At 39.2% G+C, this 26574-nt stretch overlaps 1 protein-coding gene across 2 annotated transcripts in view; it reads right to left on the bottom strand.

The window, feature by feature from the left end:
* Positions 1-26574, bottom strand: part of MICAL2 (microtubule associated monooxygenase, calponin and LIM domain containing 2) — a 178020-nt gene that overhangs the window by 66062 nt on the left and 85384 nt on the right. The window contains exons 8-25 of one of the 2 annotated variants that reach the window (XM_054827869.1): positions 22347-22554; positions 21570-21686; positions 20398-20499; positions 18420-18575; positions 17376-17476; positions 15433-15690; positions 14519-14634; positions 13187-13313; positions 12899-12989; positions 12656-12803; positions 10274-10473; positions 9652-9761; positions 5315-5386; positions 4582-4731; positions 3343-3447; positions 1598-1816; positions 1253-1354; positions 506-637 (exon numbers count right to left, since the gene is read on the bottom strand). In XM_054827869.1, coding sequence (XP_054683844.1) covers positions 506-637; positions 1253-1354; positions 1598-1816; positions 3343-3447; positions 4582-4731; positions 5315-5386; positions 9652-9761; positions 10274-10473; positions 12656-12803; positions 12899-12989; positions 13187-13313; positions 14519-14634; positions 15433-15690; positions 17376-17476; positions 18420-18575; positions 20398-20499; positions 21570-21686; positions 22347-22554 — 2514 coding nt within the window. The remainder of the gene's footprint in view (positions 1-505; positions 638-1252; positions 1355-1597; positions 1817-3342; positions 3448-4581; positions 4732-5314; positions 5387-9651; positions 9762-10273; positions 10474-12655; positions 12804-12898; positions 12990-13186; positions 13314-14518; positions 14635-15432; positions 15691-17375; positions 17477-18419; positions 18576-20397; positions 20500-21569; positions 21687-22346; positions 22555-26574) is intronic. The other variant, XM_054827870.1, reaches the window with a different exon arrangement.

Consider the following 26574-nt stretch of genomic DNA (forward strand, 5'->3'; position numbering starts at 1 on the left):
AATTAATGTGCAGAAGCAAGTTTAAAGTACAAATAAGTAAACACACAAAACGGCAATAATCTGTCTGTATCAACAAGTGCTCATACAATTCTAAGATATGTCCTCTAGTTAAAATAAACATTATGGTCCAGGTTCTTCCCCTGCAGTCCAGATGGATATTCTTATGAAAAGAAACACAAATGCCACCCAAGAACAACTAACTGATCCCATAACATCCAGTTCGCTATACAATGTTAAGCTCGCTCTCTGCTAGGCATGGTATTATCCAACAACAGAACATTTAAAATAAGCAGCAATGCAAAACTTTCAGAATTGAAGCAAAAATTTTGTTAACTATTTCCTTTTTCTTTAGCTTTATATGTGAACTATTTTTAACGACAGTGAATAAAGTTTGATTGAAATGTGAAATACGACAGATTGCTGGCAGCACCTTCCATCCAAGCCATTTCTTAAGCAGCTTTAGCACAAGTTTGGATTTTACAGGAAAAATCTGTTAATAGAGTACCTGTCTAGAAGGAACAGCAGGGGAAGCTGAACCAACAGATGATGGAGAAGCAGCAGCAGCTGAATCATGAGGTGGTGGGCAAGAGGGAGTTGGGGGCTGAGAATGGGATAAGCCTTTAGTAGGTAGCTTATTCTGTGTAGAGCAGAAACAGGAGAGTTATCCAAGAGACAGTGACATTAGCACAGGTTAAGAGAGTAATTTTATAGTCATGCAGCAATAAAATAGACAGATAATAACTACAATTCTGCTCTTTTCTCTATTTCTGCACAGTGAGGAGCCATGGAAATCATCACAGCAAAACCTTCACGGCAAATGATATTATTGTATTCAGTTTTCTTACCAAAAATATTTACAGTGGGCAGTAAGGTAAGATAGGGCTGGGAGAAAGCATAACAAAACATAAGAAATGCCAGAATCCACTAAGAGCTACTGCTCACCAATTCATTAGAAACCATGAGCTACCAGTGTATACATAAGCACAAGACATGATTTATTCTAACACATTTCTCTCGTGCTAAAGTACTCTGACTAGCTTTATGATTTAGATTGTGTTTTATCTCAATTAAATTATGCAATCACATTTAAACAAAGCTTTTTACCAGTTTCAGTGGAATCCACATTAATTTTCAGATCCACCCAGGATGAAAGGAAAGTTAAAAACAAAACCACTGCAGTTTTCCCCTCCCCTGTGAATTCTTATGTGTCTTCTCACTCAGCACTTCTTCAGGTGCAAAACCCAATATTCACCTTTGGAAACTCCATGTATCCAAACATTGAGGCAAGATGTGCTGCTTTCTCTTTAATGTTCTTTTTATGGAATTCTCTATTTGCTATGGTCTGAGCTCTTTTCTGCAATAAGAGCCAGGGAAGGAAAGCCAAGAAAAGAGAGATAGCGAGAGAGAGAGAGAGAGAGAGAGAGGTATTTCAGTTAATGTCACATACACCATCAGAATACAGCAAATTTGTAGAAAGACTTTTTATTGTCTTAATATAACCTAAAGTCAGCAGAGGAAAAGCCAGCATATCCAGGGAAAATACAGTATACAGATTAACGCATGCAGTTAAGAGAAAAGAAAAGAAATTGCTTGTCACCTGTTTCATTTTTTCCTCCAGGTGCTGAAGACGCTCAAGCACTCCAGAAAGTACAAATGCAGCAGAACAGGCAGATGCGAGATTTTCAGAGGTTTCTGACAGACTGGGCTGGGTATCTGTTTTTTGTACAGTCTTTGCTCTCCTGGCCATATGATCAGAACCATTTAAAGACTGTTTGGGTTCCCTGACCTCGTGTTCACTCCTAGCTACCACCTGAAACTGGGAAACACTTGAAGTGAAAAAAAATCTGCTTTCTGCACTACCATGCAGTATATGCAGTTTCTAAGGATGCTTTCAAAAGCGCGGCAGAGTCATGCACATAACTGGAAATAAAATATTCTCACATCACTCTTTGCACACTATCTACTGCATCTCTGATGGGTGTGTCCATGCACTGAAATACATCCGTCCTACATAACTTATGCAGGTCTTGACACCTTTCTCTAGGTTTGTCTCAGTTTTTATGAATAACCCCCAGGTAGCATCAGTGCAGAGGAACATGACACTACATCTCCTTCTGGGGTTTTTAGCAAAGGTTTTAGGGGTTTTTTGTTTGGTTTTGGTTTTAGCATCACATCTGCCTGGAACTAAACTTACAATCAAATTGTAAGAATATCAACAGTAGGTCTTGGCATAATTCTAGATCTAGTCTGACCCAAGTCAAGCTATAATATATTTTAGATGTAAAGCATTTTCTGAGGAGTTCAGAATGGGACTCGGAATTTGAATCTTCATATAAAACAGCTTTTGAAGTAAATAAAACGTTTGAACCAGTTCAGCTTTATCAAATTCAGTCTTAAAAATGACCTTCCAGTTGGTCTTTTTCATGACAGTTTTCATGACTGTCCGATTCAAATAAATACACAAATATTTCTCAGAAATAAAATAAGAAAACCTAATGCCAATTAACTTGCAGTGTGCTCCTGATGTTTCAGGATAGCACGCTTGCCTTTAAAACAACAATTCTCAACCAGTTTATGAATCTGCATTTTTCATCAAGCTGATCTGCAGATTTCTACATGCAATGCAGATCTCATTTCACTGCAGACTACTCTTGAAATGCCACTACAGGATATTTACTTCCATTTAAAACTCTAATGTAAGGTGAATGTCAATACCATTTGATATGAGATTGCTTTCATTGGAAGTACTAAGAAAAAAATTTACAGAATGTATTCAAAAATTGCCCCATCTAGATGATGTTGCAAAAGAGCTTTCAGCAGAAATTCTTATCACAAGTTCTACTTAAAGAAATAAAAAAAACTGGGCATCAATATCAGCTTTTCAATTCTTAAGCTTATCTTAGACATTTTTGCAAGGTTTATCAGGGTGGAAAACTCCCTTTGCCTTACCATTACAACAGCCCAAAGCATCAAGTACATGCGCAGACAAGTTTTCAGGTACTGCTGTAGTTTTCTCGCATGTTAAATGTAACTACATAATTATATTTATACAATTTGGAGTCTAGTTGTGATACCACAGAAATCAACATCTATGTTTTTAGGGTTTTTTTTCCCCCACACAGTTAATAATTCTTTCAAATAGTTTTCTCATCTGGTCAAGCAGGTGTAAAATAGCCTTAAACTTGAATGTGGTTTTCACAATTCTCAGCTAAATACATCTGTTAACTGGGCAGATTACATCCAAATATTGTTTTATATATTCTGTAGTTACACAATAACATTTTGTTCCTAGCAGTAAGAGGAATGGTGTGCTTGTCAGGTGTTACCCATAGGAGTTCCTACCTGCCTTTTTGGTTGAGGTGGAAGAAGACTTGGATCCTTAGGTTTAGCAAAGCGAGGATTAACAGGAGAGTCAGAAGACAGCAGGGCTGGTCTATCTATTAGCTCCTTGTAAAGTATTTTTAAAAGTATAAAGACAGAGTGGGGGAAAAAAAGAGGAAGACAGTAAATAGGATTCAAAGAGACAGAAAGAAATAAAAGCTGCTTTTAAAGACAGGTTATTATGGAGCTTAACAACACATTTTGCAGATTTTTGTTATGTACCCATTTTATTAACCCCCTCTACCATCAAAGATATACTTAAAATTCAGCACATTCAGTATTCTTTAAGAGAGGTTATGATGAAAAGGTAACACATTGAAGCTTCCTACGACATGGCCAAGCAAACCTCTGCACGCGTATCACACACAGAAAGCTCAGCGCGAACAACAGTGGTTCATGGATTGAGAAAGTCACTTGACATCCATAAAGCCTAAACTTCTGGAAGACTTAAATATGTAAAATAAACAAATGGATACAAGCACAAAGAATTAAGAAAGCCACCACCCTTGACAGAACCTCAACACCTTGCTCATCCTTCCTTCAGATCTTTCAGGTGACAGATCCAAACTCAGCTGACACAAACCATCTCACTGGCTAAAGCATGATTTTAAGCTTATCATCCCCACCTTGACAGCACGAGATTATTTTTAAAACACCACTAGTCACACTAACAACAAACCATGAAAATGCTGTGGAACATACAAATATATTCCATTATGCCTACTTTCGCAATGGAAATGGCAGTCGGACACATCTTGCAAAAGATTAGGTTCCCTTCTTATGCTTTCTAAATTTCCACAAAGATTCCACGGGGTATGTCGTGTACTTTATGCATAGAATATAGGGGAAAAAAGTCCTTCTGCTATAACATATGCGGCCAGCTTAGACTTCCACACAAAGCAAAAATTCTACAGACTGGCTTACGAGATATTTCTAAACATTGCAACTCCAGTACATTTTATTAATATAATAGATATTAGTACATTATATTAATATGCATTAGTCAATCTATTTAGTCATATTTGTTCACTAAGTATTGAGAGGCATACCTTTAATTTGCACAAAGCGTAAAAAAAAAAAGACAACCCACTTCAAAACACATAACAGATCAATTTTTTCCCTTTGAAATCTGCATTGCATTCGCAAGGAGGGACTATCATTTAATTTCAGAGATTACTTTTACATTCATCCATGACCTACCTGCCTCCGAAGAATTGTATTTGGAGCATTCTCTTCAAACTTTGCCAACAGTTGAGTTGCCATTGATTTAACTTTATTCTGGTTCATTCCTTCTCTGACATCACTCTGTTCTTTCCCAGCATTTGCCCCTTGGCTTGAAAAGCCTGAAGCCTGCAAAGAAACAACAAACTATGTTTTTCTCAAGTTGACCTACAACACTCATGAAGGGAGAGAAAGAGCCCTATCAGCAAAGGGTGAAAGGAAATACAGTCTACGGTATATTAAAAATGACACTGTTTAGCATGCAAAAGTCACAAAAAAAAAATTTTTGTTTGGTCCCAGCGTACACTAAAAAGGGAACATTAATCAGTGTTGGTGATGATAAAGCAGAGTGAGAAAGATAACTAATCAGAGAGAGGCTGGGCACCAAGCTGCAAACTCTTCAAACAAAAATTTGTTTAAACAACTCAGTTGGGAAAAGGAAAAAAAAAACCAGACCTCAGTACCTTAAATGTTCTTGGGTCAGAAAAAAGACTAGCGCAATTTAGGTAATGCTCTCCTCCTACCAAATGATTTAAATAAATTTAGTTGTTCTTCAGTGTATACCACAGTAAATTCAAGGTTTTAAGGGGAGATGCTTTTTGTTCCCATCAAGCACAAGATGCCAAGCCCTGCCTCCCCCAATTCCTGCTGCTTCCTCAGCTCTGGTGCTCATCAAGGAGCTGAGTATGTGTGGGTATGACTGAACACCAACCTCCTCGAAGACACCAAAAAGACCTTTTCGACGTCTTTTGTTAGTCTCATTTTCTTCCGGTTTCCCTTCAGCCTGAAACGGGAAAGCCAAAACAAGTTCTGTGGATTACTGCAGCAGTTACCAGATTCACCCAAGCAGTTCCTCCCAGGATATTAGCTTCCATAACCAGGCAAGTGTGGTCTAGCCTGTGTTAAACAAGGCAAACACAGGTAAGCAGTGCCGGCGTGCAGAGGTCCCCACTGCACTGGCATGCCTCGATAGCTCCCCCAGCTCAGCAGGATCGTTCCTCGCGAGGATGGCCCTCGTGGCAGTCATCACCTACATAAAAGCTGTCCTGTGAGCCCTGACTGGGAGCTCTCACTGAACTCTGATGGGTGAAAATACATGCTCATACACTTCGTTGAACGCAGGCCCTACAACATCAGTGTTTACCTTTTCCTCTTAAAACTCTGAAGAGTTTATAATTCATAAAGTACTAGCACATCCTTGAAGAAAAAGGCATCACAGCATGAGTTATTCTGTAAATTTTAATCTAGACTACACTGGTTTCCAGATAAGTAATAAAATCCAGAAACCCCTCACTCTTTCACTATGACCTCCACATCTCTCTCAACCTAGATATCTGCATGCAGATCATGTGTTCACAGTGCAGACACATCTCCTTTTTTTGGAGCAATTATTGCCTGCCTTAAAGGTCTGTCTCCCTTGTAAGGTTCGTCTCCCTGACTATGGCTTTACATTACAGTACTTAAGCAACAAAAGTGCCTATTTTGTGCTCAAGCTCTGCACATATTTAATTATTTTACTGAACTAGAGATTACGCAAATAATAAATAATACTTCATACTCGGTCTGTATGAACTTGCAAAATACTCAATGCTTAAAAATTTGTATCAGTTCTTATTCAATTCAGTATTGAAGATTTGGTACAATGGAAAATCTTTTTTGCCTGATAAATGGCACGTTAGGTTATACTTCATGAACTATAAACTACATTCCACTTATTGGCATTTGCCCACGCTGTAACATAGTGATTGCTCAGCCAACTTAAAAAAAATAAATAGAGAAAGATCAAAGAGTACAGGCTTCCTTTTTACATATACACTGTTTGTAATAAATCATTATGCAGTGAATAGAAGTAATCCCAAACAACTTCTCAGCAAACACCAAAAGAATCAGATGACAATATTTTGATTACTTTGTGTGCTTTGGTACATTGTCTTTCAAGCCCCAGCTCTCAGTAACTGAGCTTCACACTACCTATAGTCATTAGTCTACCAAAGAAGAGTGAACAACATAACAGCACAATATATTCTGCCTAATAATCTGTACCACATAAAAGCAGAATTTGCCTAAGTGAACGGAGCAAACAAGATGTTGCCTTTCAAAAAACTTACATAAAGGACTTTCATTAACATATTTACAAAGAAGTGCAAGACAAAGCAATTTAATTGCCTAGCACAACTTGGAGAAAAAGGACTGTGCCCTTTATTGTGTAAACACCTCCATTCATTTATTAGTCTGGAGCACAGGAAATCTCAGTTCCTCTCCAGCCAGGCTGACACTTGCAGCAGAATGGAAAACATTATCCAGCCCAGCAGACGCTGCCAGAACAGCTACTGCCGCACCAGCTCCAGGCCCCCGCTTCCTGGTCTCTCAGAACCTGTGCCCAGATAAGGATCCCTCTTCCAGCCAAATCAAAGGACAAACTAGATGGTATGGAAAGTTTAGTAAGCAACGCTGTTACCCTAGCTGGTTTTTGCCTCTGTGATACGTGAGTGCTCTCTCACTGCCATAACTTGATAATGCCCATCACTACTTTTTGCAGGGGGAAGAACCATAAAACTGAAGCCACAGCCAAACTGCTCAAGCAGTTGCTTTCCAAGGAGCTTCCTTTCCCAGCTAGTTTCACATGGTTATGGCACTCGCAAGTCTGTCCTAAGCAGAGTACAGTGGTTTTTGCCAAGTTTCATGCCCCATCTATGACAAGCCTGCAAAGCCTCATACAAAATAAGGTCTTGACAGTCCCGCTCCCCAAGCTGATTTGGAAAATATCATTTCCACTCTCCTTTCAAATGAGCCGGTCATGTGAAATCACAGGGGCCCATCAAGCAAATCACCTTGTGCTTTCATGTACTGCCAAGAACTATACCTCCTATTATGACAGAAGGCTTGTTTCGTGACAGGAGGTTAGTCAGAGGGCTGTACGGCTTAGTAATGCAAAGCTCTCCCAACTACTAAAAGTCCATTTATTTCTGCAAATACCTCATGGAAAAACAACAACATTTTGGTCATGAAAAAGGTTTTTCTTCTAAAGAAGTCACCCACAAGAAAAAGCAATGTTTATTTTGCCTATTTGGTTTCTCGCTGCTTGGTTAGCTGGGAAACATGTCACTTGGTTTTGTGTACATGTGGGTGGCAGGGAAAAGTTATTTCCTAACAAGGATATATGAAGTTACTGGGCAACTGACTGTCCACAGGTTTTGAAAATGTGTTTGTGGATGGAAAATATTCAAGATGTAAGTCAGTCTAGGAAATATCTGGAAATTCTGAAGTAATTCTTAAGGTGAAAAAATAAAAAAAAATAAAATCCACTTTTCTACCCAAACTGAGAAGATAGCAACAAATTTAAAAAGCAATATATTAAAATACTGAGAAATACAGTACGTGTACAGTTGAACTTTTAATAAGGACACTGAATTCCAAAAAAAGTAGGAAATCTGTACTTTTGCAAGCAAAACTTAGAGTCTCTGCATAGGTGTAAATGAAACAATACAGTTAAGCGTTAAGGAGGTCTGTTTAAAAAAAAAGAAAAAAAAAAGAAAAGAAAAACAAAGAACTTCAGAATCATCATAGTCAAGATACAGTTTCTGGCTAGCCCAGGAAACTCAAAACATGGAATGGTTTTGCATTAAGTTATGGTTCAGAAAATGCAGAAGTTAAATTCATTTTGGTACATGCTGCTGTCTAACTTGTGCCGGTTAATCTGCAACAGATGTACTTGAGACGCTGCTGCCTCTGAGCCAGGTTGTGCAGACACTCCCCATTTAAATTGAAGTTAAAATGAAGGTAGGCTTGGCTGTGAAAGCAAAGCCCCATCTCAATTCTCCTTTCAGAAGATGACCAAGTTAATGAATAGGCAGAAGGTGAAACAGTTTATTACTGAGTAATTTCATCATGTAACTTTGAAATTAAATTACATAAAACTTTTGAAGTTATAAACCATTCAGAAACACACAGACAATACTCTCACTGCACACAGTCCTATGTCAGATGGTATTAGCTCAGGTCTCCATACCCCTTCCAGGCCCTGGAGTCTTCAATTGCAACATGTATGGGCACGAATGTGTTTTATACAGGGACATTAAACAGGGCACGTCAATAAGTTTTCATTAATAAGTGACCAAGAGAGAAAAGTATATGGGTATGACTAAGAGATCATTATCTCAGAGTCATGCTAGTCAACCTGCCCACTGTCACTGTTGCAGGCTTTATACATCTGTAAGGGTTTGAAAGCTTCCTTCCAGAACCTTGACAGCATCCACAAACTGTTCAAATCACTGTTTTAGTTAAAAACCAGCACTCCCACCCAGTCAACAAGCATGCTAACATACCAGTGATTATTTGAAATTATATATAATATTATAGCTGCATATTTAACTCTAGGAATACAGAACTACAGTATTATTTTTCTTAAAGGCAGAAATAGCCCAGAAAAATTCCAGACTTTCCCATCTCAAAAAAAAAAAAAAAGCCAAACCAAAAAACCAAACAAAAAAGTCACCAGCAAAAATATAAAACTTAGCATCACATTGCACAAAACCTCCTAAAAACACCTTTTCAAAAATTTCCAAAAATAAAAGACAATACAGGTAACGGAGCCAGAATCTCAAATATTTCAAGATGAAAAATCACAACTTATAAACACACCAAATAAAACATCCTCCTCCCCTCACTTTTACCTACACTGAAGAAAACTGACATGGACAATGGATATGAATTCTTTCCAAGTACACCCAAATTCTCACTGTGATTTGACATTTTGCATTTACAGAGAATGCCAAACTGGGAGTATTATTAATGCTTCAGCAATTTGACACTGACAATGCTTCAGTTTTATCACTACAAACATCATAATGATTGAGTGTGTATGCGTGTGTTAGATTTGTTTACTGTGAAATCTTCTTTTACTTTTTACTATGCTCAAAAAAATAATCTCTTTCTACTGGTCTTTTAATAGTAGGATATATATAAAACTCTTATTTCCAAGACTGATGGTGTATTTTCATAATTTTAAAAGAAAAAGGTATATAGGGCAAGTCTTCCTTCACAGCTTACCTTTGGTACTCGTTTTCTTGGTAAAGTTAAATTGATGTAATTATTAAAGATGAAGTTTGATGATTTTGCTGAACAAAGATCATTTTCTCCATTTTGCTTGTCCCCAGCATCTGTTAAAAAAAACAACTGCTTAGGATATTTATCCAGATTTGTTTTTTAAATACTTTGATTAAAGCCAGAACTTAACAGTTGAGTGTTGGTAACAGTTATGTATAAGAAACCCAGGCAAATAAAAGTAAATACATAAAATGTAAGGTGACTTTTTTTAAAAAGGAAGAGAAACACCCAGGAACGGACATGCTGCATGCAGTCATCCTTACCAGACGATCACTCTAACGACCTGATATATGAACTTCATGATGTCAAGCAGCAGTTATCCAGCTGCTGCTGTTCTCTGAAACCACCAAGGACCCACAAAAACTTGGTCTTCAATCAAGTTTCTCCCCCTTTCCTTTTTTAAGCCCAAGGTAACTATCACAGACAGAAGCAGGCACGCTCGCATGCCAGAACAGCTCAGCTGGGAAAGGACTCCTGGCTCAAGAGCAGTGCTCGTAAGCAGCCTGGATGAAGTGCTTCTGCTCCCAAACTTGCAAGAATTAGGAGCAGCTTGGGTTCAGCTTACCTACTGCCCGCAGAGGTGTGCCCCTGAACAGTTCGTAAAACTTGGAGAGGTACATGACCATGCTGAGCTTGTCGGGCTCCCCGGCTGACCCCACCTCCTTCCCCGTGGTCACAGGGGGGATCCCAAACTCCTGCTCAGCAACATCGAACGCCAGCTGGTTGTTTTTGACAACATCCTCTTCATTCAGAGCATCAAAGTCGCTGTGGGGACAACACGCTGGCATCAGTGGCGTTTTGCTCTCTGCCCCCCTCGGAAACAGGCAGTGCCCCCTTGCCCATCGGAGAGGTGCAGGATAGCACCATGAATGAGGGCACAGGCATATTTCACTGGCTCAAAGCTGGAGTCTACACAATGCCAAAGGTCAGAGTCTCGTACAAATCCCATTATTACAAATCCTGGCTTTGCCAGAAATGCAATTTAGAAGCTATTTCACTGAACTGGATTTTGATGTAGTCCCATGAAAAAGGATTCCCTTATTGATGAAAAAATGCAATTCCTCCTCAGAAGTGCTAAGAAACCTTTTTCCTCTCCAAATACAGCTGTGCTACTACAGATTTCACCTGTTAGCAATTGACTTTTTAGTTTTGATTAGTTCTATAAATCAAAGCCATGAGGAGTAAATTTAGGCTAACATTTTATGAAACAAACGTGTTATATGTGTGCGCACACACATGCACAGGCACTACATTTCTTTTTAAGGTGTTACACACACAGTTTGAATGAGGACCTCCTGTCCATGTCATAACCAGATTTAGCAGTGCACTAAATAAGTCCATCACAGATCTGGAACTGCCTTATCCATTCTCTAATCCATTTTCTGTGGGACCTATTCTAAGACTCTGATCCCTTGAACAGCTTCCAAAATTCATGTTTAAAATAAACATGTGAATAAATTACAAAGCTCCAGGCAGGGTAGTTTCTTCCTCCTCATAAGGAATGTGAATTTTTGAACCTCCAAAGAATTTCTCTCTCCCCCCACCCACCCATTCTGCCTATTTCTGGAGCCAGGGGGCTGCAGGCAGCCCTCCGCCCCAGCCCTGCCTGCAGCCCACAGGCAGCCGCCTCTCTTGCCTGCCCGGCTTTCATCTGGCCAAGTCCTTCAGCAGTCCCATTTAATACAAAAAGCCAACAAGATCCGAACACAATGTTAATTAAACAGCAGGAGGTCTGTTAGCTCAGGAAGATAAACCTATCAGCTTTCTTGAGAGCTGCGCTCAAGAGACATGCCTTTCACAGACAGCAAAGATTACTTTGCTTTTTACACTCTTTCTCCCCCCTTATATCCACAAAACCATCCATAATTCCCATTTTTTTTTTAAACTAACCCAAGGCAAAACACATCTTATTCTTACAATGTTAACTCTTCCTCTGGCAAAGCTGTACAAACAAGCACCCTGGGTATCACTCCTATTTTTTCCAACTTATCACACCTCATAAAAAAAGCTCAATCATTTCTTTCATTTATCCACAATAAAAGCAGTATGACAATAATTCATTCATGACTCCTAAGTCTGTGTAGGAAGCAAGAGAATGCATCTGCTGCATTTTGGAGATTGGTGAGAGGACAGAAGAGTCACCGCACCGCAGACTGCATCAAGCACGCCCAGTAACCCAATGCCAGCAATTGCCATTTCCTGACACCCATTACGCACTGACTGTCTTGTATCTAACTAAGGAACGTTACAAAATACTCACACATGAGAAGTTGGGTCTTGTAGGGTTAGGACCCCAGAAACACTGTCAAAAGCAGAATGCTGGCTTACATTCAATCCCTAAAGCAGTTAATTTTCAAGGGCCAGCCCTTGTTGCATAGCCCATGTGTAAGGGCACTGTGCTCTTCTGGACGAAGAGTTGTGCAAAACCACTATCTCCCGTGCACCTCCATGGCTCAACATTTCCCTACATGACTGTCACAGCAACCACTCCAACACACCGAGGATGGCTCCTTTAAGGCTCATCCAGGTATTTCTGTAACTCGTGACAGTGCCATTATGGCTGCAGTTTTAAACATACACTAAAAACCTGTCTCCAGGGACCTGGGAACGCAACTCTCACATTCTCCAAGCACTGCAATTTTTGTTTTAAATAGCCATGTGACTCCCACAAACACAATCATAAGTCATAAGGTTCAAAGCCTTCCTAGCTCTTTGAAAGCATATACATTTCATTTTAAATGGCATACAAGGACATACAGAAAAAACAAAGCAAAACCAACCCCACCCTTTTCATCCCCCAAACCTGGCAATGGTGTGCACCTTCTTGCAAAAACCAGCAACAGAAGGGGACTGTAGGCTATCAGTGTTGTTCTGGTTTGAGTTACACTACACTTTAGTAAATGCTTAATATATCCTACACTCAACAAGATCTACAGATGTCACTTACATGAGGTCAGGTCTGAAGCGATGGATAATTGCACACAATGCAAGGCCACTTTTCCAGGAGGTAGTCAGGTCTGTGACATTAACGTTACGGTACCCTTCTGTTTGTTTCTGACACCAGGTCAAAAGCTTGTTAGGTCGAATATCTGACTCTGCAGTTACAGTGGAGAGCAAATGTTTCGATTAGTTTTTGTATGCTCAGAAGGCTCCAAATATTAAGCCATAGCAAACATGAAACGTCACATACCATGTCTGGAGAGATTCACTGATCTTCTAATAGAGCTTACTCTTTCAAGAGGACATTGTTGTAACTCATTGGTAACATATAACTGTCTCACCTACAAGTAAAAGCAATTGGCAGCATAATGTTAGAATTGCTTGGAGAGGAAAAAGAGTTTTCTTTCTATGTTAACTTTATCAACAGCTGGATCTAAATTAAGGAGCTTCTTGAAGATTTTATTTATGCACTACTTGTGGCCCTATTTCTCCTGGACAAAACCTGAACTGTGATTTCACAAGCTACCCTTTTAAATACCTGGTGAGGTCGAACACAGCTTGAGTTCAAGTTTGGGTATCTTGTTCCTGGGTCAATGGTATACTGGTCAAAGTTCTTGTTAATATTTTCAGGGGTAGTCTGAGGCAAGAGTCGATAAATGCTCTCCCTTATAAAGAAAAAAAGATGCAAGAGGTATTGATTAAAATAAATATTATATAAAGAGTATTTTATTTTTGCAGCTACCTGCACCTTGTTTTGATTCTGCCAGGATAAGTGTTATGCATCCATCTCATTTCTTATCCCCACTCAGCAGGAGAAGGATGCCAGACAGAAAAAGGACAACACAGACTCTTAGAACATATGCCTGTATTTTCCTGAGGCAGGAAGCGAGCAAGAAAAAGAAGAAGAAAGAAAAAAAAAAAAGGAGGTTACATCATTCAGTCATCTGGTTTTGCTTTAACCTCCACCCTGAGTAACTTCTTTACCACATAACAGCACTAAATCCCGTCATTCTGCAATTCCTATAACCACCACAGCCTTTTTTATTATGCTGTTCAATTTTCCATTTGGGACTATGCCGTGTTTGAGTCATCCCACAGGCTTCTATCTTAAAACTTCTCAAAGCACTGTACTCAGTAATGCTTCTACTTGGATTACCACAACGATGACTGTTTCTATTATGTATCTGCCTCAAAACAGCCTGGGCAGCTGTAGCCGAGCAGAGCAGTTGCCATCAAGACCAAAGTCAGCAACTTCAACCATCAGACCATGCCAACGCCAGGATTGCTGGTGTACTTAACAACAGATTTTTTGCTCTGGTCAAAAAGACATTACATAAAGAAGCTTATGATGCAGTATTATAGCAATTCTCCTTTGCCATACACTTATCAGTCTAAATAGAGGGCATCAGGGCTACTAAGCTAAAATGCAGAGTTAAAATCACAGATACCAACTATAAAAGCTGTTAGTGTTAAAGTAATTATTTAGACTTGTTTCAGGATTTTATTTTTTTTAATTAAAAAAACAGGTGCTGAGATGGTTGAAGGGTTGGTCTTTTGACACAAAGTATCTTTGGTTTATTTCCTTGAGGATCACACTTAATTCTAGTTATTAGTGACTTACATTAGTGATTTAAACCCATGTCATGCATACTGCTGGATCTCTGTATTAGTGCGCAGAAGCTTACAGAGCAATGGCCTACTGCTATTGTAAATTGTTCAGTAACCTGAAGGAATGGATAATTTCAACCCAATGCCATTGCAGCAAAGAAGAATATTTCTCCTGTCGGCATTCTGAATTCCACTGCCTTCTACCAATACTGCAACTCTTTAAAACACTGGAAACGATGGAGACGACAAAACCAACACTCACCGTTCAGCAAGGATTTCTAATGGGGGTTTTCCTTGAGCCCAGCTCCGCACCATCCATGCAGTATCAAAAGCAGCTAAGAAGCCTCTTGCACAGCCAGTACCCATTGGCCAGAAGGGCTGTAAGAAGCATTTACATTTTAATCCCTTGTATTTCTTAAGGTCTTATTACAAAAGTAACTTGCAATGTGAATTTGTAGCCTAGGGTTTCATACTGTCTTAGAAAAGTAGCCCAGAAAGAGTTAAAACATAGCCAACTCTTTTAGTTTTTAGACGTTTCTCTCCTCCAAGTCTTAGGTAATGAAAAAGACTGCTTTCACTTTTTCTTAACTTCTGTATTTAAAAACAAATTTGCTTAACCTCAAAAGGTAAAGGCTGAGGAAAAAAAAAAAGACTCAATACTCAAAAATTAGTCAAGGAGAAAAGGGGAAAAAAGATGCCTTCCTTCTCATCTCCTAATTTTGCTTTAGACCGATCTTTTCAAACACTTTGGGCTGTCAGTATGAGTTTAAAAAAATAAATTAGTTGCAACATACACTTGTCACTTCAGAAAGAGAAAAAGAGAACATATTAAGGCAAAGAGACTGCAATAAAACTTTGGACCAAGTTTTTCTCTGTGATGGAAGTCAGGAAAATTATGCCATGCACCCAAGCTGAGGACACACAGCTCACCACTTTTAGACAGAAATACAACTACATAACAAGATCTCAGCCAGAGACTGCCAGCCAAGCATTAGTTATGACAAACTATAGCATTAAGAAAAAAAAAAAGAAAAAAAAGGATTAAAAAAACCTATTCCAAAGAAGGTACCATTATTTCAGGACATGTAAGAGAAGACAGTTTGTTTTAGAGGGTGGATTGAACGGCTGGATTAAGGAAATAAAAGAAGACTACTTGGAAGACACTCGAAGATATACCTCAAGCAAACTATCTCCAACAAGCGCCACCAGGAGCTGATGCCTGTGCCTCTCTCGCACTAGCGCAGCATTTTCAGATGCATACATGGAAGTAAAATCAAACATCGCTACATCTGGTTGCCCATAGTGATTAATTGCAAAATCCAAGGAAGGCAGCTGGTAATTGGTTGCAAAGTCAGCAGCTTCTCTGGCATAGGACAGCAAATTGCCCTGGTTCACGTTTTCCCCACAGAGGAGCAACTCAGTATCAATATAGTCCTGCAAGGAGAGAAGCATACACGATTAGATACTTCATCTGTCTTCTCTGGATTGGAACGTTGCAGTGTCATAGCATCAGAGGGGCAACTACACATCTCACAGCATAAAGAACCGGGCGAGATTTGTAATCTCCTCCAAAAAGTTAATACACAAACGTAGGGTACTGTACTGCCCCAAACAGGAATTCTCTATGCCAACACTGAATAAGCAGTTTTATTTGCAATAGAATAGTATAGTGCCTCCCAGTTCCTCAGCTGTATTATTTTCATAACATTATTTCCCTCCCACCAAAAGATGTTATCATCATCACTGCAATGCTTTTCTGCGTGCGGGCACCCCACACCTGAATCCACACGAGAGCACAAATACCAATGTACCAATGACATAACATGTGAATCTCAGCCCGAAGGCTTAACTTAACAACTCAGTAACAACACATTCAAACTTGGATCATAGAAGCTTTTCTGTTGTCCTGTTTTGGGCTGGCTGGGTTTGTTTTTTGGTTTTTTTTTTGCCACTGTGGTGAAGGACCCTGCCTTTACAGGTCATCCAACTTAAAGCCAGTGATTATTATTAAGGCAGTTTCTATTTACAGCTTAATCGTGGATGAGACCCCTAATCACAGGGATGATACCACAGAACCGCTATTAGCCCAGTTGTTTTAGACAGACTGTTGGGGTTTTTTTTTTCCACTCAAACTGGAGCAGGTCAGGGAAACAGCTCTGATGGGCCACAGCCGCTGCTCCTCTTCTCCAAACTCCCCACAGATCTCCTGGGACTGCCCCCTACCTACAAACTCCAGCCCCTCAACCCCCAGGGTCCACCTCGCACTCCCCCAACACACTGCTGGGAGCTGCTGCCCTTCCCCTCTGCCGCCCCAGCTAGGGGAGGCCAGCTGTTCTGCCATGGGAGCACCTGTCCTCCCAGAGGGCTGGAAATGGTGGCACTGAGCTTAGCGGTCCCACCAGAAAGCCAAGAAGCTGCCTGATAGCTCCACACGAGTACTTCCTTTGGGAAATTATACTCGACTGTTTTGGCACTGTCTGTCTTTGCAAGAAAAATTGACCTCTGTTGGGTTTCCAGGAAAAGAAATTTAAATGGTGCCAAAACACTTTCTAGAAACAAAAGAAAACAAACCCTCACGTCTTACAGATGAAGGAGGGGAAAAAGGGGAAAAAAAAAAAGGGGGGGGGGGGAAGGCCTCAAAGTCCCAGAAGTACCTTTGAAAGTTCAAGCCATCATGTTTATAGCCTCCTTCTATCACGTTTCACTCACTTTAGAGAATTTGCAATTTAGCCTGGGGTAGGTTTTAACACTTCCCTATTTGCCTGATAAAACTAGACATAGCTGTGCTAAGCTCTCCTTTAAATAAATGAGGTTTGTATTTTTCTGGTGTGATGACCACACCACACATTTCCAAGGTGAGTCAATATCCCATTTCAGACAGTTTCAGAACAGACAAATTTAAGAAGTATTGTTTTCAGTTCTCTGCAGAAACTTTGTGCTGACTGGAAGGAAAAACAAACAAAAAAGTCATAGTAAGATCTAAGTGATCTGAGCTTTAATGAAGTGATCTAGTAAGTCTATAAACACCCTCTATAACATGCAACAACATTTATGCAGATATTCACACTTATTCTTTGCCAAGTAAATAAAATAGGGTTTTAGCCAGCATTTTTACATACATTAATAATCACTCCTTTGTCCAGAAGACTCTGCTTTTTTGCTGTCATCACAAAATAATGAGTGCTATCTTTGTAGTAAACAATATTCTCCAGGTCAATTCCTGAAAAGAGATAATACATTTGTTATGTAGTACAGTGCATTGTCTGTGTCATTTACTAACAACACACAATTGATCCCCACAGGTCTGTTTCCTTTGTGGGACACATTCACTTCCCCAGCTGGATGAAGCATTAGTGGCCAAGATGCTCTAAATCAAAACAAAACAAGAGAGGAGATCAGCTTTACCCCACAAGAGTTTGTCTCAGCATCACTGAAAGCTATTTAGCATCCTTTTAAGGAACAGCCAGAACATTAAGGCTGTAGTTACCTGAGGCAGAAAACGGGAGCCAAAGGAACAGCTTTTTAGGTTGCTAGGGCTCTGGCATTGGGTCTAACCAGGATTTTTGGTTTCTATTGTAATAATAATTTTTAAAAAAATAGCTGTAAATCAAGAATGGAATTGCTTGTACTGACAGTGGATGCAACTATTGTGAAACCCCTTTTCATACAGATGTATTTCACGGTTTATATTTTAAGTATTTATGGCAGATTCCTGTCTAGTTCTTTTCAGTTTATCAGACCTACACATCAAAAAGCAAGAATAAACTCCTCTCAAAGGCAGAGCCTTTTTCACAGGGTTTAAGCTGTTCAGTATGTGAACAGAGACAAACAAAACAAACCATGTCTTAAGGGAAATCTCTGGGCACTGAAAATGCTCTTCTAAATTTGTTCAACATAGCAGACATTTTTACAGTTGAGAAAAATTTAAACATTAAAACAAGCTATGATGTGGCAACACCCAAGCTAAAAAAATAATCTCACCGTACCATAAATGGACACCCCCATCTGCAAGATTCTGACATCAACAGCGTTTTATCACTTGTCTTTTTTTAATACAACATATTTAAACTGATGTTAATAAGAATAGGAGGGTGGCCTGGCAGATACAGAGCTCTTCTACTGCCTCTTGTATTTGGTTGTGGAAAAAATGAGGATGCACCCACCCGTTTCCTCTTTAAGATCCTGGAAGAACTTCTGATTGAAGATGAAAGCAACACCGCTAATTTCTTCTACCTTGGCTTCTGCAGTTGTATTTCTGTTTATAAAATTGGCAGTGATAGCTATAGCCAGCTTTCCACGAAACTCCTTCCTCCTGAAACCTGGTAAGCAAAGAAAAGAATTAAAAACACTGGAAACTTCACACTGGACTTTCAGGGAGGGTCAGCTCAAGGCAGCTCGGTCCCTTTCCTACTTCTAGTCCTACACTTCATCAAACAACACGCCATCAGCAGATTCTGTCATGCCTCCAAAATTCCCTGAATGCAAAGAGCCTTTTCTCCCTATTCCCAGTTGCAAAACTGGAGCTGTACTGCATTCGAGGTAAAGTCTCAATTTAAAAAAAAAAAAAAGTCTGGAAGGGAACTACAGGAAGAAGCTGAACATGGGAAGAAATTAAGGACAAATGATGACTAAAGAAAAACAGACTGGAAATAGAGCAGATCAAATTTAGTGGAAGGAAACATTTTTAACATGCTAAATATCAAATAAGATTTTTGTTATGTAGGTGGTAAAACATGCAAGAGATCAGTCAAAAGTAGCAGGGAGAGATCTGAAGAATAGAAACCTCTGTAACTGCTTAAGTGCACATGCTACCATCTAATTAGGTTTTTCAAAGATATTAGGGGTTGAAAAAACTCAGTGGCTCAACTGTTAGATTTCCAAGGTGAGCCTGTCTAGGAAGTTACTTGCTCTCTCGCTCAATCTTAGCTTCCTCATTTCACAAACAAACAAACCCCACTAAGCCACAATCTTGCAATCACACCTTTAAGTTTTTCCCTCTGCGTATTCCCCTTAAGTAAATTCTGAAGTAGCACAGAGGGTCCTTAGAGTATTTTTAGCCAATTACAGATGACTTTCCAGAGAATACATGTATTTTCTAAGAAGAAATAAATCAGCTATCAATTTTTGTCTCTGTGCTTCTTGATATTGTCTCATTATTTTATTGGGATAAATTTAATGTGACAATACCAGCTTGCATATGTAAACAATCTTCAGTGCTCCAAATATTCCCTTAGATCCTGGGAATACTACGATAACCATTAACTTCTCAATAATCTGCAGCTGAGGTAAGAATAATTTCGTTTTGCTGATATCTGACTATTTAAACAGTCTTTCATGGGAGACAGCTGGACAGACAGTAGTGTGGGGAAATTTCTAATAGAGTATTATAAGGAATGAACTCTAAGCATGTTGTGGTTGGCAGATATAAGAATAACCAGACAAACTACGAAGCTAATAAAAAAATAGTGTACCTAGTGAACTGAAACTTAACATGGATATAATTAAAGCTACAAGGGGAATATATAATTACATAACAGGTTTGTTCATGTGATACAGGAGCAGCTTAGCCAGTGTCTCGCTAAGGCAGACAGCTCAGGAGGTCTGAATTCTCAGCAGTGGCTCAAGTTCATGAAACATTTCCCTCTCTTCACCCATTACCTTAGAGTTACTTATTATCTTTTGGTATCCAGAGTAACTGGTTCTGAAGTTAAATCACCTATATAAAAGAGTGATACCTCTGATGTCTTCATTAAATACCTAGCAGTCATGTTTCGGTCATTAGTTCAACCATATAGTGCAAATTTACAGCACAATAGCAAAGACTATGCAATTCCTGACACGTATCTTGTCAGCCTCCTTAAAGTTAAATCATCATATAATTACTTAACCTTGAAGCAAGCCCAGTGGCATCATGATGCATTTTGTAGGCAATGCAGATACACAGTGCTCAGACTCAGTAATGACATTAAATGTCTTTATTTTGAGCTACAACTTAACAAAAAAAGCAGAGGATACTACATAAAAATAGTTTCCACACAGACTGCAGTGGATTGAAAAGGTAGCCCGTTGCTTTGTGTTCTCCTCTGACCTGCAAAATACCCTAAAGTCCATTAATAAGGGTAAAAGCACACATTCACCTACCTTCTAATGTGTTCCTGCGGCCATCTGCACCAATAATAACATCAAATTCATACTCTGACAAAGGGTGATCCACGGGAAGAAATTCAGCCCTCCAACCTATCTCTAAAAACACAAAGAATAATATTTATTCATTCTTCAGTCATACAATGAAGAAGTGCTTTCAGACTCTGAAGAAAGGGCATTCTCATTCAAACATTTCTCATTCAAACAGAGCTGAATTCTGCTGCGTTCAGGCTGTATTAGCAAGGTGTCAAGCTCATAAACTGACAATAAAAAAATGGAACCCTTCATTTGGATCACCTAATACACTAAACTTCCTCTCAGACCCACATCACAGAGTATGCTTAAGCACTTCGTTCTCACAGAAATAGCCCCACGATGACCTCATCAGGACAGTACATATATGTGGTTGCAGCAAGGAAGGGTTGGGTATTAAAAGAAGAAACATAGCATTCGATTGTCAATACTTTTGTCTTCTAAATAAAAATTAAATGGAAGCGTACTCACAAAGCTAAATTTAATCTTTGCATTAACACAAAACTGAATAAGTGAAAATGTTTGTATTGTCCATACTTTAACTATTGAAAAAATATATTTATTCTACTGGCACTATATGACCATTTAAAGAGAGATAGTGCAGTATTTTAATTAAAGTAAGAATTTTAAATATTCTATTGCTGCTACACCCTAAATACTAATCTTAAAAAAAATAGAAAAAAAGAATGAGAAATCTTTCTCTATTTTGTTTAAAAATCTAGCATAAGATGGCTGATAAGACTGTGCATGCCAGTGGGAGTTATATCAAATCTGAAAGCAAAATGAGGCCCAGAGAGCTTAATTCATCCTCAATATTTATATTATCAATCAAAAATTGTTTTTGCAAGAAGACACCAAAAAGCCACACCAGACTCCCTACACAGCCTGAAACACGTGCCAGAAGGCATAGTGCAAATCTTCAACTTCTCAGGCTGAGGTCATATTTTAAGAATGATCAGTGCTCTGTCACAATGATACTTATTACGAATATGACTGCATATAGCAAACCTAGCTCGGTAAGGGCAAAAGACTCCCACTTCTTTAAACAGAATTCAACTGCCTTGAATGATTTCAAATATAAGGCCTGACATAAAAAGAAGTTACTGTGTACAGAACCACATGATGGTAAATAATACTTTGATTTTCTTGATCTTCAGGAGGTTCCAGGACTTTCACGAATTCTAGATTCACATGGATTTCAACTCCTAGTATAAGTGCAACTTTGAAGAGGATAAGTTGAAGTTGTCGAATACCTGTAGACAGCGAGTAACAAAGACATATTTAATACGTAAGCAAGCAGAGCTGCTACCAGTGTGCCACTGAACTGATACTTGTTGTTAACACAAGCCTGCAGCATTATTATTTCCCATACTGTGACGAATGCAAATGTAGCAACTACCACAGGATGTTGTTCTCTTCCATCTCATTTTTCTCTTGCAACACAATCTCGTAGGTAATAAAACTTATTTCAGTGATTCTCTTAGAATACTTTTTTTAAAGCTTTCCTTCTTAATGATATTTAAAGGATTTGCTAACCAATATGTTGATCATTTTAGCCCAGAAAATTTTACAGCCTGTTGCCCTGTAAAATATCCCACTTTTACATATTTTCTCATTAGATTAAGGGCTGTGTCTACCTTTAACATACTAGAATGGATATCAATAGTCTTCATACTTCGTAATAAAACCCTATTGTTTAATAGGCCCAGACTTACAAAAAAGCTGCTCCACAAGATTATCATTTGTTCAATTGCCATTTTGCTTAAATGAGACCATTTTTTCTCTGTGTGCATGCATGTGCTTGTGTATGTTTAAGGCAGATGAGCTTTCTGCTAAATCAAGAACGTCTCCATTAATCTTCTGATCCCTGTGCACCTCTTACCTGAAGAGTGCCCATGCCCTCAGGTACTTACTGATGTGATCAATGGATCCAGCACAGAATTTTCCATAAAATTTCTTTGCTCCCAGCCCCCGGAGGTCGTGGATTGTAAATGGCCAGAGATGCAACACATTGTTTCTTGAAAAAGTATCCCGCTTTTCCACGACGACGACTTTGGCTCCCAGGAAGGCAAGTTCTATGGCAGTCCGCAAGCCACATGGGCCACCTCCGATAATTAAACACTACCAGAGAAAAGAAGGAATCTTACACAGGGTTTTGTATTGACTTCCACATAGTTTCTGACTTACTTCATTGGGATGACTTGATATTCAACCAGGCTTATGCTACTGAGAGTGTATTCAAGTCATCTATTCAAATCAATAAACAGTCAAATTTTGTTCACATGTGGTGTTAAGTCAATTTATAAGAGGATAAACTGTACTTCATGCAGACATAAAAAGCATCTGATAAAAAGATGTAACAGAAGAAACAGCAAAAAGCCAAACGCTATTAAGCGTCTGCGCGTACATTTCTAACTCACATTTGTGTTTCAAAAAGTGCTTGCAGTGAACAGGATTACAGCTACATAAAAAGGAGGGGAAAGGAAATAAGCGGTCTTGGTGCACGCTATTTTTGTTTTAAAGAGGAAATTGGTGTACGTTTGCTACACTTGTTAGACAAATCTATAAGCTAGTAGTCTTGGAGTATTAGTTACTCTCTTTCAAGCGAGAGCGTATCCTGAGTTAACAGCCTAGTTCACCCACTGCTGTAAAGCAGGGCATGCCAAGGGAAGTCAGCATGCTTGTCCTGCTTCACCAGAGCTGGGGAACTCGGCCTGCACTATTCCATTTCACCCAGTGGTCAACATCCTCACCTTCAGGTTAATCACATTTTAGAAGATTAAATCTAAGTTTGGGCATCCTCAGAAGAACTGCTTCAGAAACAATTATGGAGAATTCTCACCCAAATTTTAGTTGAGAGCTGTAAGTTTTCACAGACTAACAAGCAAAGGATTTCCAGAAAGCAAACTAATTAAAACCCAAAGATATCTAATGCTTACATTTCTCTGACTGATGACTAAAAACTGATTAGGACCAGTCTTATAGCTGGACAATGTTGCTGTTCCACAGAGCCCCCACAAAACCCACGCCATCAGTTCAAGCCCCGGGCTTGGGCAGGGAGAGACGAGGTGGGCTGGAGGGGAGAGCTCTGGCCGCGAGGCCGAGCTGTGCCGCGTTACAAATCCAAACCCATTATCTCACAAGCCAGACATGCTCCTGTGCGTCCCGCACACATAGCCAGACAGTGATACAGTTTCAAAGCAAGCACGGACAGTATCTGGAGGCTTGTTGGATACGAGTCTGGTTCCCATTACATTTCAATTTTATAAAATAGAGTCATTTATTTATTTTGGTTTGTTCATCATTTGTTTTTGAATTTAACAACTTAAGCAAAAATTATCTGGTGCTGACTTTTGTCCAACCCAATCGTAAAAGACAAAAAAATTTTTTTTAATTGAATACATAATTCAAATAAATTCCCACAGAAAGAAAAGTTCCTATGAGGAGCTTTCGCTTTGCTTAGGCAAGTGTTTTGTTAACTAGAGATATTCAATAAGTTAGGTTGTTGCATTAGCCACTTGGCTTTCTTCTTCCTAAAAGAACGCATTCAATTCATAATTTCACAAGAACACTCCTCACCGCATGCTAAATTTTAAGAAAATATCAACAGATGTAATTATATAAAGGAAGAAAATGGAGTGCAGATGTTATCCTGACTGAAGAGGATGACTGGTGGAGTCTGGGTCAGCTCTTTTCTGCACATGGCTGTTGTGATTAACATGGGAACTCGGAGCTCTGACAAGTAAGCGACTGCCTTCACAGCTACAGAGTTTCCCAGTAATGTTTAGCAAGCAGTTAGAAGCATTTTACAAATAAAGACCATACATGGTTTCATAAGGTGGGGTTGTTTTTTCGGCTAACAAACTGTATTATATATAAATAAATGCAACTTTTAAAAAAAAGCAGGCCTTTGAGATTTAGTCATAGTGGATCCTGCCAAGTAATAAAACCCACACAGAAAACTGTCAGTTCCTCCTGATGCTCTGCAACACAGTACGTTAAAATTTTAAGGAGGATTCTGCCCTCTCCCCTCCTCCTATCACCATTGACAAAGTATCTTCCTAATTGCCTAGAGACACTGTGAAAAACGGTTGTATATTTGCTATCATCCATGGTTACCTTCCATAAACATATTTATCTGTGTCCCAGAACTATTTGTTCTTTGATTTATTAAGGACGCTTCCTGCTGGTGTAGAACTTACTCTTGGCACTTTGTCATCTTTTTTGAAACTTCTGGGGTTAAAACCAGCACAAAACCCTTGCAAAGGTAATTCCTATGGTGTTCATGTTCCTACCTTTATTAAGTAAGGAAAGGGACCCTACCGCTGTCCTGTCCCTGCCCTCCCTCCCCACCTCTCTGCTTGCAAACCAAGTCACAGGAGAAACCTTCTTGTACTCAGCCTAGAACAAACCTTGAATGCCTTCCTATTTTCACCTCCCATTACCCCAGACTCCTGGCTTATCAGGGGCTGCTTTTAAAATTAATTTCTTGCAATTTAATGCAGATCACAATAACTGACATCACATAAGGAAGTCTTGAATAATCAATCCTGAAATCTAACAAACCGAGTTGGACAAACACCAAGGGTTTCTTGACATCCAGATCGCCATTCACAGCTCAACTGTCTTTTAATGGTGCCAGATCATCTCCTAAAAAGGTAAAGGGTAACTTGACTTTTCAAAGCATCTTCTGCAAATTAATCAAAGTAACAGTTGCTGAAGGGGACTGACAAGGAGCTTTTGCATTCCTTGTTCAGGCTGGGAACGAAGGGAGAAAGACTTGTATAGATTACAGGGCAGCTTATCCAAGAATAAGATCACAACTAGACCTCTGTGCCCTGCCTGAAGAATCAGTATCACACGTTGGATGTTATATCCTGTTTTACTACGAGAGTATACCATGGTAGTGCAAGATAGGAATACTGAGAAAAGGCATTTGTCTCAGTGAAAACCTCACACTATAAAGGGCTGATCTTCTGCCTGCGATTGTATATAAATACGAGAAGCTTCATTAAATTTAATACACTTCCCAAGAACAGCACCTATGTTACTACAAGACAGGAGCAGGGAAAGTAAAAGAAAGAATAAATGAGGAGGGAGAAAACACCACAGTTATGCATTTGTGTGACAGATTAAAGCATGCAATTTTAAAATGCCAATTTTCCTCCTTTAAGAAAATAATTTATCTTTGCACATATTTCATCCAAAGATCTTATAAATGCTTGACATATTAAGCACACATTCTCTAGAAGAGGAAATGCACATACAGAGAGGGAGCCATGACGAGGACTCCTGACCTGGCCGTTTCCCGTCCCTCACTGCAGCCCGGCGCAGCGCCCACAAGTTCCCCAGCCAAGGGGGGAAAAGCCGGGCACCGCAAACGCCCTGCACCCAGAGAGCGGCTTGCCCCGCGTGGGCACACCTGCGCTCCATCGCTTTGTCAGCAACAGAACCACGTGAGGTTACGTACATCAAATTCCCTGCACCAAACCCCAGCTATGCAGTAACTGGCAGTACTGAAGAGACCACCCATAAACACTCACTCCTACGAGCAACGGTCACCACGAGTACTTTTCGTGACAATTTTATGTGAGCTAAATTCATCTACTCTTCTTGCAAATATCCCAGATATGAATGATACTAACTACTGATTACGAGAAACACAACAATGAAAGTTTTACACTTACGATATAAATTATCATAAGTAAATAGACACACTGGTTTCAGTGAAACTTCTGCAAGAGCGTTTTTAGAATACCAGTTACAAAATTCCCATTGAAGAGAACTAATGCAAGTTTACGGGCCAGTGATAGTTGCCTAGTGATAAACTTCAGACTATTTCAATTTAAAATTATAAATGTTAATTAAAGCATGGAAATTTTTGTACTTCAAAATAAAACACCAATAAGCCCATGTATATTTTATAAAAGTTGTCTACTTAAGCTACTCAGTAAATACTATGTTTCTACGGTACTGTTAAAAAGTACTATAGTTTTCCCTAAAAGATAATTATTTGTTTGTGTATAAATCTTGTCTCATACAATAACTAAGCACACTACTCATTGCATTATTTATCTTCAGACTGAAATAGAGCAGAAACTTCATGTATTTTTTTTCCTGGTACAATTAAAAGATATCAGA

Source organism: Grus americana, chromosome 5, assembly GCF_028858705.1.
Source record: "Grus americana isolate bGruAme1 chromosome 5, bGruAme1.mat, whole genome shotgun sequence".
Lineage (NCBI taxonomy): Eukaryota > Metazoa > Chordata > Aves > Gruiformes > Gruidae > Grus > Grus americana.